Here is a 15,926-nt window from a genome sequence, read left to right as displayed (position 1 = left end):
GTCATATTGATGTTCAAATATAGAGTTCCACACACACACAGACACACACATTAAAACCTGGGAGTTTAAACCAGTACAATCACAGTCTTCAGTCACACTGCTGGCCACTGAGCAGCTGCACTGGAGCAGTCGGGGGTTCGGTGCCTTGCTCGAGGGCATTTCAGCGGTGTTGGGGGAGGGGTGAGTGGTGGCCATTCATTTCCGCAGCCAGATCGTTCCGCGGAATTGAACCGGGAACCTTCCGGCAACAAGCACGCTCCTTTAAACTTTAGGCCACCACTGTCCCCTTAGTTCTTAGGCAAGGACACAGACCGACATACTTGAATACAGAGGACAAGTGCTCACCCCAGTTTTAACTTGAGACCATGTTCATAAACCTGTCTGTGGAGAGCGTATACAAACAGACAAAACTGAGTGTGTGCCGGACTGCCTCTAGCTAACCGGCTAGTGACCCCCCCCCCCCACCCCCATCTCCCCATCTTCCTGTCTCCCTACACACTGTGACTAATATAAACAATATCTGCCTAGAAATAATAATAACGAAAACACAGTTGGAGATGCATGATAGAACACATATCTTAAAGGTCTCTTCCAGTACGACCTGTACTGTATTGTGCTAGCACAATTATGTCACATTGCCAGTTTGTCACCTCTGCCCAGGGATATTTCACCTTGGGTCACGCTTGAGTGACACTGGCACCTGCCTGGGCTCAGACACACACACACGTACGCACGCACACCCACAGCAATGTGGGTACAAAATATATGTGTTTGACTTATTGGACAGTGTTCATCGTCACCACCATCACATCTTTTTACAGGATGTATCGCTGAATAAACCCTGAGCCTCTGAAAGGGCTTATTCACAACAGCTGGCAGCAACGTGGATGAATGATGTAAGGCCGCCTGTCATGATGACCAACAGGATTTTAACATCATATATACATACAGTACTGTATGTCACAGCCGTCGGTGTATACATAACTCTTATCCCAAACACCAGTCCTTATCGAGTTATTGAGAGTGCTCGCTGACGGGGTTAAAGGCTAAAGGACAAAGTTCAAAGGTCTTTTAGTTTGTTTGTGTGTCCGTGTCCCAGAACAGCTGAGTATCCCTCTGTTGAGGGATGCAAACCTATTTATACCAGTGTGCGCTTTTGTGTGTGTGTGTGTGTGTGTGTGTGTGTGTGTGCGCGTGTGCGTGAGTGTATAGGTTTTCTGTGTGCCAGCCGGAGGCTTACTTTGTTTCACACTGTGCTGAGAATTAAAAAACAAAAACACAAACAGATTACCTCATGCTCCTGATAGCTCACATTAGGATTATAGGGGTGTTCACCACCAGGCTGCCCATGACGAGACACTGTCACACCTGCAGTGTAACTGGTTAGATAGACATCTGAACTGTGTGTACCGGAGATGTACGGACCTGATACGTCGTGAGACGGACTGTTTTCTGCTTTCTGCAGGGGAGCAAGGGATTCACCTTTTTTGACAGAGGTGCGAGGAGCGTTTGTCCACCTGGGCACACGTCTCTGGCTTATCAAACATGGCTGAATGCATTCTAACCAGCCTTGTGATTTGTTATACAACCCCTATGGGTCTTTGAAGGGTAACACAGAACCTTCCATAGCCTGTTTTGACAGATGCTTTTGTCCAAGTGAATGTTTCTATTTGAGAACATTTAACTTATTAAAAAAAATCACAAATAAGTTAACTTTTTTTTTTGATAGATAAAGTATAAACACATAAACAGAACTTAATTTTACCACTTAAGCCTTATTCAAAAAATATTAGAAAATAGCCCATGTATCTACAAGCTCACAATGTGGTGCAACGTGCGTTGTGAGCTTGTAGATCTGCTCTGTTTTTTCTTTACCAGCCATGAAGGGGGAGGTACAGTACATCATAATAACCGTGCCATCTATGCGTATTTCATTGGTGGCCATTTGTCCACCATGTTCCCAATCCCCTGTTTACTCTTCTCTTCTCACTGTTTTGCTGATGTTTGTACAGAAAAAAAAAGAAAAGCCATAGCATTATGGTAATAAATCTAGAAAAACACGTTACACGGCATGGCATATGTCGCTTTATTCTTGTCGTCAAAAAGAGCCACTAGCTCTCTCCCCTATCTTTTTCTCCCTCTGTGTTTAAACTCTCTCTTTCTTATCTGTTACTGTACCTTCCCTCTTCGTCTGTTATCCATTACAGCCAAAATGTCTCGGGTAAAGAGTTGGACAGTAGCCACCGTCTACCTCAGTAAAAGAGAGTTTTTTCTATTTCTGTCATATCTCTTCCCAGCCCTTTGAAGACCCAGAGCCTGCATCAGCTCAGAGCCATAGGGGGTGGGGCTGGTGTGTGTGAGCGTGGCGTGCATGTATGAGGGAGGTTGTTTGTGTGTTTTCTGAATGTTCCACCATTCCTAAATCAATATTATGTACAGTTCATATACCCCGTGTGAGAGAGCGTAAAATTATGCTGTGAGAGTCCCATCTGCGTTGAGCTGCCATGAGATCATCACATGGAGTTTGATGGCCGTTACAGTCATTGTATACACAGTAATCCCACCAGGACATGGTTCGTCAGACTCCAGGCCACCACAGACAGACAAATAGTTCCAACTAAGACCATGCATTTGGAATGCACATTTTTTACACTTTAAGGCTGTGTGTGTCCAAACGCGTTTTCTTTTCCCCGGCTGAAAACGCAAGGCACTCTTATAAAAAGCACAAAGTTTAAAGAAATTCAACTCTCTGCAACCAGAAAGCGGCAGACCAGAATTCAGAGCAGAATAGACTCTTCTAGGTGGTTCGTGTGGTTCAATAAAACCAGTAATGGTCTTGGCTCAGTGTCTCCTTTATAACGTTGATCATGCATGGAGGACACAGCATTGCCCACGTTGGTGTGTAATGAAGTTATTGTGTCCTGCAGCCTGCATCTACGTCAGCTCGGTAATCACTCAAGCTCAACAGAGAACTCTTGTGTGTGTGTTTGTGTGTGTGTGTGTGTGTGTGTGTGTGTGTGTTTGTTTGTGTGTGGGTGCATCAGTGTATATGTCATGTATAATGCTACCCAAGCTACCAACTCACCCTGTGCCCTCACTGATCCGCTCCATTGTCTGTGAGTTGGCTATCAGGTATGTGAACTGCATTTAGCTGTGATCAGAGGGCTGCTGGTGTCCCCAGCCTTCCTGGAAAAGAGAATAGAGGGGGATGAAGGATAGTGGGGGACTGAGAGAGAGAGACGACAGCTGAACCTCTTACAGGATCTTGTGATACTGTGTGTGTGTGTGTGTGTGTGTGTGTGTGTGTGTGTGTGAGAGAGATAGAGGTTTGTCTATTACGTCATGCTGGCCATTGACAGTCCTGTTTATGAAGTTGTCAAGAGCAAGGCTCACTCATTATTTCTCCCAATCTCCTCCTCCTCCCTCTTTCTCTCTCTCCCCCTCCCTCCTTCTCTCGTCCTCCTGGCTTTTGGAGAGGCCAAGTCACAACACCAGTTGACAGCGGGCAGAGCTGATAACACTTGAGATTTCCAGGAAGCAAGGGGAGAAACTAGGGTGACTTAACACAGGGATAGAGCTCTGTTACTCAGCACGCATGGCTAGGACCTTTTCCTTTTTTTGGGGACCTTGCTGAACTGAGGAACTTTTTGACTTGTTGAACTCTGTGGGAGTCCTACTACTTGGAGGTTAACAGTTGGAATATTAATTTGTGTACCAGGGGAATTTGTCAGAAGATTTTTTTTGTCTGTTACTGCGAATTATTCTTCCGTACTGAGAGGAGGAATCGGGGCAAATGAGCCTTTACAGTAGCAGCTGTTTTCCTCTTGACTTTGAACTCAGAATTGAGCTTTGGGATTTTCTGTCTTCGTGTAGCTTTGCCTTGTGGATTATTCAGAAGTGCTAAAAACAGGACGGTGAAAGTTTTATATTCGCTGAGCACACTGGCACTCAAGTTGAAATTTGACAGTTGGAATACTTATGCAATACTCATCATCACTTAGTTGATATTCCTTAGCTAACTCTGCATTGTGTGTGTGTGTGTGTGTGTGTGTGTGTGTGTTTTCTCCAGGCAGTGAGGGTGAGACATTCCCACTCTCTTTTGTGACTCAGCAAGTCCCTGCTTGTCAGTGAGAGAACACTGTACCCTAGATACCTAACATTGCAACGTGTGTGTGTGTGTGTGTGTGTGTGTGTGTGTGTGTGTGTGTGTGTGTGTGTGTGTGTGTGTGTGTGTGTGTGTGTGTGTGTGTGTGTGTGTGTGTGTGTGTGTGTGTGTGTGTGTGTGTGTGTGTGTGTGTGTGTGTGTGTGTGAGCGAGCGAGCGAGCGAGCATGCTTTTCGCTAACAGCAGGTCCTGAGGTAACTAATCAAAATTCAGGAATTCTCAAATTGAGTTGAAATGAGTGACACACCTCTGCTGTCTCATATCAACCATTAGCTAGTGGACATATATTGTGCATGTTTGGTATTGGTACTGTGTCCAGAGGCTGAGCGGCCCCATTGGCCGGCCTGGCTTTGATGGACAGGTGAGCCGGCGCATTCCACTGGATCAGTAAAGATTACCCTCCCACCGCACGCCCTGGGAGACAACATGAAGCGAAGGAGAGAGAGAGCAGAGGCTCTTAATCTGCGACTCCAGTAAGAGAGTGTGTGGACGCTGGTCCTACTGTGTGTGTGGGAGAGAGAGTTAGTTAGCCACTTAAAACCTAGAGAATCTATATTGTGGGGAAAACCATAGGAGAAAATAGCCGATCTACAAGCTCACAATGCGTGGAGCGATCCGGTCAACCACTTATAGGGTTTAAGTGGTTAGAGAGACTGAGAGAACGGTTGCTTATCATTGGGGCTGTAACTATTGATTATATTTAATAAGTGATTATTCTATTGATTACTACTTCGATTAATCAAATTATCGAAAAATTGCCTTTATAGCAACACGAAAAAAAAAGAATAATCTTCTTTAATCTACTAAACTGATTAGTCTGATTAACCACTTAAGACCTATTTTGTACTTTGTTCTACAATGGCGTTGCGTAAAAATATGAACAATCATCTACACAAGCTCACAACGCATCGCATCATGAAACAATGTGAGCTTGTAGATCGGCTATTTTTTAAAATCGATTATTTTATTAAAACGTATTATTTTTTAAATAATCGATACATGCCATACATGTTCTCATGTCATGATATGTATTGATAGAGAGTACTTTGTGCGTATTGAGCACTACCCACATCCACAAGGCTATATGTCCTATCTTCAAAGCCTTCTATTTTTTTAGTTGCCACCATTCAGCTAGTTTAAACCACTCTGTCGGTCAGTCTGTCGATCCAATGTATTTAACCCATTTAGACCGGGAAAGAGTCTGCGCCATTTTTATATTTCTTTGGCTATTCAAAAATAGCAGATATACAAGCTCATTCTAGCGCGGCACCGAGCACGCTATGAGCTTGTAGATCTGCTATTTTTTTTAAATCGTGAAAATATGGGCAAATCTTTGAATATATATATTTTTTAAAGCAAACATTTGTAACTCAAATCTTTGCTTCTGCAGATTCTACAAATGTCTTCTAAATCCTAACAGTTTTCTGAAACAACTTATGTTGTTGCTACAATATCAGTGGTTCTCAAACTTGTTCATGTCAAGGACCCCCAAATTGGCCGTGGACCCCCATCTCAAAATATTTTGTTCCTGGGACCCCCCAGAAGCAAAGATATGAGTTACAAATGTTTGCTTTAAAAAAATATATGTTCAAAGATTTGCACACATTTTCACGATTTTTCAAAAAATAGCAGATCTACAAGCTCATAGCCGCTTGTATATAAGCTATTTTTGAATAGCCAAAAGAAATCTAAAAATGACAGAGACGCGTTCCCGGATTGAATGGGTTAAGCGCAAACTGAGTGCTGTTTTCAAGTGAACAGCCAATAAAGCATTTAAACTGATCTGTGAAGGGAGGGAGAGAGAGAGGGATCACGAGCCAGTGCTGAGGTCAAGCTCATCTTTCACCAACAGACACCATGCATTGCACACTCACACACACACAGAAACAAACTACGCTCAGCGGAAAAATCGCAGACACAGAGAGAAAGACGAGAAGGAAGTTTCTTCATCAGCTCAGCAAGCTAGAAATACCACGCCACTGGTCTTTCCCCTCCCCTCCCCCCTGTGTCACACATACTATTGACACATAATATATATAATCTCTTTCCCTGATCTGCAATGGGCTGCAAGTTGTTAATAGAGGAACATGCATACAGTACATGTGCACTACACACACACACACACACACGCACATGCACACGCACACGCACACGCACACGCACACACACACACACACACACACACACACACACACACAGCCCAAGACCCCCAGCAGCAGGTGGCGTCACCCATTTTGTCCTTCACAGTGGGGAGCCGGTATGTAGAGATTAGCCCCATATGGACCCCTAACCAGCTTGACAAACCCTGGTCTGCCCTGCCAATCCTGTGCTATCTTCAAACATACAGGAATAGGCCCGACCTGGAGTCAGGAACACACTGGGATGCAAGATGCAAGAACACAGTGGGGCGCTGTAGATTGTGGCACAGATTTGGCCAACAGCTTAGATTTCGGCGAGCAGCGGAATGCACTGAGCATGTTTTCAGTGTGGCTGCAGCTGTATACACACACAGCCGGCAGCAAATGAATAATATTATAGAGTCTAATATAATCATCAGGGATTTGAATTAGATTGGCTTGCAGTAGCCTCTTGCTACTTCCTTAGCCCCAGACCGGTGCCAAACTGGCTTCCCTTGGCAACAGTGAAATGGAGTGTTTCAGAGATGACGGCCAAGGAAGCTACTACAGCAATTACATTTTTAACCCATTAAGACCGGGAATGCATCTCTGCTATAATAATAGCTATAACCATTATTTTATACTTTGGGCTATTAAAAGATAGCAGATATACAAGCTCATAGCGCGGCACCGAGTGCAGCGCTACGAGCTTGTAGATCTGCTATTTGTTTTTTAAATCTTGAACATTTGTGCAAACTTTTTAATACATTTTTTGAAACAACATTTTTAACTCAAATCTTAGCTTCTGGAGGTCCCTTGAACAAAATATTTGACAAAGTTCGCTTTAAAAAATACGTATTCAAAGATTTGAACACATTTTCACGATTTAAAAAAAATAGCAGATCTACAAGCTCATAGCGCAGCACTCGGTGCCACGCTATGAGCTTGTATATCTGCTATTTTTGAATAGCACAAAGAAATCTAAAAATGACACCGATTCTTTCCCGGTCTAAATGGGTTAACGGCCTCAGATGCACTCGGGGTGGTCAGTTTAAGCTTTTATTTATTTGTTTAGTTTGTTTACTTATTCAGAAGCCACAGGCTTACTGTCTGGAATCCGTCACTCATCTCCCACTTCCCTCCACCTGGCTTTAATCCGCTCCTCCATCGGCCCATTTCTTCTGCGCCGTGGGACACCTGATTAGCTCTGTGAGGTCGCTCCAAAACTCCCACAATGCAGCTTGGCGGCCCAACTGCACTAACTGTGCCAGGGTGTATATCTGCTATCTGCCTACTGTGAGGGGGAACCAAGAGACACAGACACACAGTAAACAACTAGCAGGCAGGAAGACAGACAGACTGACAGACAGACACACAGTTGAGTGGAAAAGGAATTAAATAGAACTCCTCTCAAGATAGCAATTTCCGGGGGGTTATTTTTTCCTTGAGAGTTAATGCCCGTATCACAAAAAAACCTGCCCTTGAAGGGATAATTTTTTTTCCTATCGATTAGTCACCCCATGGAGACTTGAATTCATGATTTTTTAAATGTTTTTGTCGCATTCCTAAGCCAATCATTTGATGACCAGCGGACTGGTAGGCAGCGGTTCCGGTAGGAGACAGACACAAAGAGTCTCCTTTGTATCTCCTAGCGGAACCGCTGCCAGTCATCAAATTATTGGCTTAGGATGCGACAAAAACAAAAAAAAATCATGAATTCAAGTCTCCATGGGGTGACTAATCGATAGGGGAAAAAAGTCATTTTGGTGGTGAACTATTCCTTTAATGCAGTGCCTCGTGTACAGTATATATCTCTCTCTCTTTATTCATCTTTCTCTCTTATCAGCTCTTGAGAAATGTACAGTAATTACAAGTTCTCTGTTGTAGTTGAGGTCATGTTTCACAACCCAAAACCTTCTAGTCACCTCAAACTGCATTATTGCCTTGTTACCAACACACACACACACACACACACACACACACACACACACACACACACACACACACACACACACACACACACACACGTGTACACACCCATGCACATATACACCTGTAGTTGCCCTCCCACCTGCCTGGTTCAGTGGTCCTCTCTCACATCCATCCGCACCCCCCCCCCCCCCCCCTTCACCTCCCTCTTCCTCCTCCTCCTCCTCCCCTCCTTTTCGGCAGAATCTGGTCGCCGGCTCAGCTGCGTTGCCACGGCAACAGCAGCCTCCTCCAGCACCTGCTGTCTCCCACCTCCTTTCATCCCTCCGTCATCCAGCCCCCCCTGGTCCTCCTCTCTGCTTCCTCTCTCTCCTCCTCTCCCTCCCTCCTCTGCTCCTCCGACGGTCCTCTCTCCGCCCCGGTCCGCCAGGGAGGCAACCCCTTCCTCTGGAGGTAAGACCTGTGTGTGTGTGTGTGTGTGTGTGTGTGTGTGTGTGTGTGTGTGTGTGTGTGTGCGTGTGCGTGTACTATACTCGTCAGGGCCAAAACATACCCACAATTACAGTAGAATTAGAAAAATAGACACCGTGAGGACAATTTTCCTGGTGCTCACAAGAGAAATGGTTGTTTTTACGGTCAGGCTTACAGTTAGGAAAATATTCAAGATTCAACTCAAGTCTTTGCGTCTGGGGGGTCCCTGGAACAAAATATTTATAGATGGGTGGTGTCCGCGGCCAAATACGTATCATTTTGGGAGGTCCCTAACATGAAAAAGTTTTAGAACCACTGATATAACATATTTTGTTCCAGGGACCCCCAGAAGCAAAGATTTGAGTTACAAATGTTTGCTTAAAAATATATATGTATTCAAAGATTTGCACAAAATGTTCACGATTTTTTCAAAAATAGCAGATATACAAGCTCATAGCGCGGCACTCGGTGCCGCGCTATGAGCTTGTATATCTGCTATTTTTCAATAGCCAAAGAAATCTAAAATGACAACAGAAGCAAAGATTCAAGTCAGGGTTAAGATTAGACATTTAGGTTAGGTTTAGGTGTTAGGGTTGGAGTTGTACCCGATTTTATACTTTGCCGATCTACAAGCTCGCAACGTGTTGCATCACGTTGTGAGCTATTTCCTAGCGTTAGTGTTAAAAATGACGCAAAATGTTGATGTCCTCAGAAGTATAGTAATACAAGTGTGTGTGTGTGTGTGGCTGTGCACACGCACGCCTCCTTCACTTATAGTCCACCATCTTCTATTGAGTAGTTAAGAGACCCAGCAAGCTGTGTGATGATTTAGTAGAAATGCTGTCTTTTTAGATGCTGCGACTGTGACTTTGGCCTTTACTGGGAAGAACACACAACTGAAAGGCCATTATACAATGGCAAACCTTAAGCTGTGTGTGTGTGTGTGTGTGTGTGTGTGTGTGTGTGTGTGTGTGCGCGCGCCCGCTCGCACACGCATGCACGTGTTTGTGTTGCTGATATTGTTACCAGGGCAAGGGTACTCTGTTTTGCTGTTGTTCGATGACACTAATTATTTTGTCTTGGCTAAAGGTGTCTGTGTGGCCTGGCCTGTATACGCACGCGTTTTTTGTGTGTCCTTGTTGGTTGCTATACAGAGGAATTGAATTCCCCAAAGTCCTGAAATGTCAACTCGTTTCCTCTTATTGAGCTTTTTAAATGACTTTCTGCTGTGGGGTTTTGCATCACGAAGGTCTTTCTCGCTGCTGTAGGTTCTCAAGGGCTTCATGTCTCATTCCACTTTGTATGCTCTTAACCCGTTCAATCCCGGAACGCATCTACAAATGTCTTCTAAATCCGGTTTTCTGGAAAAACGTATGTTGCTAAAGTCAAACTTTTTCATGTCAAGGAACCCCAAAATGATGTGCATTTGGCCGCAGACCCCCATCAGAAAATTATTTATTCCAGAGACCCCCAGAAGCAAAGATTTGAGTCAAAAGTCTTTCCTTTAAAAAGATATATATTCATAGATGTGCACATATTTTCATGATTAAAAAAAAAATGTAGATCTACAAGCTCAAGCTCTCGGTGCCGCGCTATGAGCTTGTATATCGGCTATTTTTTATAGCCAAAGTATAAGATGATGGTTAAAGTGGTTAAAATCTAAAATGACGGATGCTTTCCCAGTCTTAAAGGGTTAAAGCCCCTTCATTCCAGCGCATCCCCAGCACACCGGTGACTTGCTTTTTGGTATAACCACAGAAAGCCTGACTGAAGGCTGGGGACACGACGTTGCCTTTAGGTGACCCTGCTGTGTGACATCAGCGTTAGTCAGGGGGTTTGAAAAGCTTTAAATTCCATTAGCTGCTGCCGACATTTTCCCATGTCTTGTGCGCAGTCAGAGTTAACGCGGTAATGCTGTAAAGCTTTATACGCGAGGAAGTTGGATGTTTAGCACTGCATGATGATTGAGATTTATATGGGGAATGGCATGAGAGAATGAGGCCCAGCTGGTGCAGTTGGTAGCTAGTAGGATAGCACAACCCGCCTCTGATGAGCTTATGTCTGTGTGTGCTGAAAGGCTCCACCTGTCTTTACTGTATATATTGTACAGACGTTGCGGGGCCCGGAAAGGATCTTACGTGGCTTAAAGTTCTCAGTCGCCAGGGACTGATTTCAGTCATTTTGGATTCCATAGAGTCCATCATGTCCGTCTCTTGGGCTTGTAAGTTTAACACTGCTGCTATGCACAGTTGTGGCTGGAAAGGTCAAGCCCTACACACTAATAATAGATCTTTTATTTTAAGATTTAAGAGTGTTTGAATTGGTCAAACTAGCAATAGAATACAAGTTCAGAAGCATTTGTCCTAAATCCCTAATGGTCTCGTATATTTCTTTAAAAGCAAAGGTTAAAGGCTTCAATCTACGGTTTGTGTAACTGGTGTAAAATAATACCAAAGCATCGTCATTTTACATATTGCGCTAATTGTTTAGGGAACAACACTAGCGTAGGTGGGATCCTTTCATGTTACTTAACAAGTAGCAGATTTGGACTTGGCCTAACAAGAATTTCAGTCGTGACTTTTTTTTTTGTACTTGCCTACAGAGGTATTTTAATAATTATTAGAATATTAGTTATAGTCACCAAAAACAAAACATCAAAGACCATAGTCTGACTATATCGCTGATGCAAGGCCTTGCATGTCACTGAAGTCTATTTCACAATCTATCCTCCTGGGTTTGACAACATGATCCTGAATGATGGATGATGGCTGTCATCTGGGGAAGTTGGAAAGTATGGACTGTGGCCTGGAATGATGGTGAAACGCCACTTCTGCTTTTCAAATGCAACTTAAGGCCCGATTGCCAATTTGTAGCAGTATAGAGCAAGTTCAGAGACTTCTCAGATCTTGTTTGTAATGAATTCACTATAGGGTACATACCATTCTAGCTCTGACGTGCAGCACACAGCGTTCAGTTTTGTCTCTTTGCGTCACTACAGTACGCACTAACCCTACCACATTAGTTCCACCTTCCATAGGTAACTACATTTCCATTAGGACACCCCCCCCCCCCCACACACACACACACACACACACACACATGCTAGTTCTTTTAAGTTCGTTTATGTAACCCAGGTCAAATGAACCACTTTAAAAGTTGAAGATTTTCAAACAAATTACAGTATGCAAGCTCACAACGTGTGGGAATGCGATGCATTGTGAGCTTGTAGATTGGCTATTTCGGCTGCACAACACTAGTGCACGACAAAGTATAAAATAGTACTTAAGTGGTTAAACTCGGCAACAAAACATTTTCAGGAACACTTTATTCTCACAGCCGAGATCTGTTGTTCCAGGTGTACATGTGTGCTAGCTGCATACTAGCAAAATCTACAGTGTTTCCCATTGACCAACCTACAACCGCTCAGTGTTTTACGTAGCAGGGATGTAGTCTGTGGCTTCACATACCAGTTGCAGTGCCAGTCTGGTCCCAAATCTAATTTGCTGCTCTAATGATTTTTATTAGAATGCACAAACAAGGAAATGCCAACGACAGACCCTGACATCAGCAGCGGTCATAGGAGTGTGTATTTCTGTTGGACATTATGTCCAGTTATTAAACCATTGAGTCTGACAGCATGAGGGTAAGATATATGTGCTGTGGATTAATACTGAGCCATCGTGGCTCCTAGACTTTGGAATGACCTACCCGAGGAGATCAGATTAGCTACAGTAAGTCAGCTTTTTTTTAAGTTTCTTCTAAAAAAGAAAAACCCTGAATGCCCGCTGAAAGCAACTGAAACATTCAGCTAAGCCACAATTCCTCCCTGTTGTTAAAGCTACAATGTGCGTTTTATGAGTGTTGCCTCTCTCCCGACAGAGAGAGTTAATAGCAAAATGTCTGTACTACAATAAAGATGGCGGCGCATCTAGTGTCCTGTCCAGCCCGCCACCTGCTTCAAATAACTTCTTGGTTGTTGTCAACCAGCAGGTGTTCTACCCGACGCTGTAGTCTAAATCTTGCAATAGAAGAGTAGGGATGTGCTAGTTATATTGTACTGACTGAGATACTGACTTGAGATACCATACACGATTGGTTGAAATAATTACTCATTAAAATAAATCCCAGATTGTAACGTTAAATGTGTCTCTCTCTCTCTCTCTCTCTCTCTCGCCCCCTCCCTTCTGTCTCTCCTGTCACACTCTCTTTGTCTGTCTTGTGCTCAGCTCTTATCATTTCTCGCACCTTATTAGCATCAGTAAAGTACTCTCCTCAGAAAGAGAGAGAGTAGAGAAGGAAAAAAAGAGGGGGGCACTGCTGAGCAAGTAGAGTGTGGAATTAAGTGGGGAGGAGAGGGAGGAGAGGGAGGAGAAGAGAGCAGAGAGGGAAGGAGAAGAGAGCACACACACAAACAGAGCAGCAGTAGCCGTGGTGACAGGTGGAAGCCAGGGTCCGTTGGCTAACGTTAGCCTCTCCTCCGCTGCATCTATATCTGTGACTGTGTGTGTGTGTGTGTGCATGGGTGTGTGTGTGTGTGTGTAAGAGTTATGATTGTGGATCTGCTGTGTTCCAGTAGTTTAGCATGTCTGATTCCTTCTGGACTGTGCTCTCCAATTTCTCGCTGCCTGAGAGGAGCATGCTACGCCGCTCCAAGAGGTACACACTCGTTCTCTCTCTTCTCTCTTCTCTCTTCTCTCACTCTCTCTCTCTCTCTCTCTCTCTCTCTCTCTCTCTTTTTCTTCATTGCTGTCATTTTGGCAGCCTGTCATTTTGGCTCCTCTCCTCTCCTAACCCTAGCTGTATTGGTTCTAAGATGAAGGTCAGGTAACTAGATTTGCCGGTTGTCTTGTGATGGATAAATGGGAGCCATGCCGTGCGTTTCTGCCCGTCGGGGGGGCGTGACTCTCAGTGCCACTGGCACGCTACCTATAGAAGCATTGTGTACGTTTGATTTGATTCCATTTCAGATAGCTGTAACTGGTGAGCGAAGGCTTGACATCATACCTGTGGCCTCTACGTGGGTCTCTTCTCTGTCCGTCCCTCAGCTTACCACTCTGATTGTCCCTCGCTCTCTCTCTCTGTCCTGCTGTCTCTGACTGTCCTGCTGTCTCTCCCTTGGTAATGTCAATGACTCTCTCTGTCTCTGTCCTGCTGTCAATAATGTCAATGTCTCTGTCCTGCTGTCTCTCCCTTGGCAATGTCAATGACTCTCTCTCTGTCTCTGTCCTGCTGTCTCTCCCTTGCTAATGTCAATGGCAGGAGTGGCTGTTCAGACAGGAAAGAGACAGGGCTGTGCTTTGCACCAGTTTGAACCTGCAATTTTCTCCCACCCACGTAATAACAGGGGCTACTGAGACACACACACACACACACACACACACACACACACACACACACACACACACACACACACACACACACACACACACACACACACACACACACACAGACACACAGACACACAGACCTAGACAACACACAAAATGACATTGCCCACCCACCTTTACTGACCCTACCCCCTGTTCTGTTGCTGTGGCATTTTTGTCAGACATGCCGTAGATGTTATAGCACGCTGAAAACTACTGAGTGTTAGTTTAACTCTGACCCTTACGGTTCCATTTGTTCACTCTCAGTTGCTGGAACACCCAGGGTTTTGTGTTGTAGGGAAGGGACTCTTGCATAGCAACCGGGTTGAGCTGTGTTATGGGACTGAAGCATTTCTACTTTTCTAGCCTTCGGTATTATGATTAATGCCGCAGTGGTTTTCAACGTGGGCTCCGGGGACCCCTAGGGGTCCTTGAGTGAGCTCCAAGGGGTCCCTCAGCTAAATGACGGACAGACTGACCAAATGGGTCCTTACAGGTCTGTAACTCTTGAGAGTGATGGTACCTACCCTCTCAGAGTTAAATATTAACAGGATTATACCGTGTGGATTGGGGTCCCGGAGATAAAAATCCTATCCAACTGGGGGTCCGGGGAAATGACAAAGGTTGAGAATCACTGCTCCGCCAACACAGAACACATGACCTACAGTACATGTATAGCAGTGTCTTAACCTCTTGCTATGCCGGCCCTCAGCAGTTCACAACAAATCAAACCTTGTCTGCATGTTGACTCACTGCCATCATGTCATGTCTTCAGTGGATCATGGGGTAACAATTCAGTTTGTTTGATGACCGGCAGTGGTTCCGGTAGGAGACACAAAGAGTCTCCTTTGTGTCTCGTACCGCAACCGCTGCCGGTCATCAAATTATTGTCTTAGGAATGCGACAAAAACAAAAAAAATATCCATGAATTCAAGTCTCCATGGGTTGAGTAATAGAAAATATTTGGGTGAACTATCCCTTTAATGTGACACACAGGATTTTGCTGGCTAGTGAAACTGGTGCTATTTTGCATCTATTGCTACGCCATGATAGATTGTTGGAGATGGACCTTTATTAATCCTGAGGGAAATGCAGTTGTCATAGCAGCACCGCAGCAAGGAAGAAACAAAGATACAGGTAAGGGTAGAGAACAAGTGCATAGAACTAGTAACACTAGTAACAAAACGATTACAAAATAATATTAAAGACAGTATAAAGATCCGACTTGGCCTTCTGTGCCTGGACTGGTACAGGTGTGCACCGTGTATAGGCCAGTACGTAGTTCTCAAACTTTTAAGTGCCAGGGATGCCCAAATTGATATATATTTTTCTACGAACCCCCATCTGAAAATGTTTTGTGGCAGGGACCCCCAGAACAACTCTCAAGATTAAAAACGATTATATTAAAAAATAGCAGGTGTACAAGCTCGCAGCACGGCACGAAGTGACGTGCTGCGAGCTTGTATATCTGCTATTTTTGAACAGACAAATTTACCCGGGAACCCCCCCCCAAAGGACCCCCCACTTAGAGAACCACTGGTATAGGCCACAGATATAGGTGGACAAGGAGGCAAAGGTAACATTTGCAATCAATCATCAACAAAAATGACAAATAGACTTTACGACCAAAGGGACTGACCTGACCGCCTGCACTGGCCTACCGTTGGTTGCTGTATGTGCAATCAATTTACAGTAGGAGTATATACGCACAGATGTGGAACAGAAGGGACTCATCGATCTCCATAGCTAGGAACTCGGCTCCAAAACCTAAAACAACGGTGCTTATTTTGATTCAGGCCAGTTCTTAGACCGTCCACAGGTGCTATAGAGGAGACCTAGAGAGATAAGTGGATAACAAGGACAGCATGCATGCATACAC

At 44.5% G+C, this 15,926-nt stretch overlaps 1 protein-coding gene across 15 annotated transcripts in view; it reads left to right on the top strand.

The window, feature by feature from the left end:
- mast2 (microtubule associated serine/threonine kinase 2) overlaps positions 1 to 15,926 on the top strand; it is a 206,502-nt gene that overhangs the window by 119,501 nt on the left and 71,075 nt on the right. For 3 of the 15 annotated variants that reach the window (XM_084065794.1, XM_084065803.1, XM_084065802.1), the window contains exons 1-2: positions 4,347 to 4,637; positions 8,454 to 8,663. The exons of the other annotated variants lie outside the window; for them this stretch is intronic. In XM_084065794.1, coding sequence (XP_083921920.1) covers positions 4,591 to 4,637; positions 8,454 to 8,663 — 257 coding nt within the window. In that variant the 5' untranslated portion in view covers positions 4,347 to 4,590. Of the gene's footprint in view, positions 1 to 4,346; positions 4,638 to 8,453; positions 8,664 to 15,926 lie in introns of those variants that run through there. 15 annotated transcript variants of the gene reach the window in all.

This window comes from Gymnoscopelus microlampas, assembly GCF_963454915.1.
Source record: "Gymnoscopelus microlampas genome assembly, chromosome: 9".
NCBI lineage: Eukaryota > Metazoa > Chordata > Actinopteri > Myctophiformes > Myctophidae > Gymnoscopelus > Gymnoscopelus microlampas.
The sequence above is the reverse complement of the archived record's forward strand: the minus strand, read 5'-3'. Positions and strand labels throughout refer to the sequence as shown.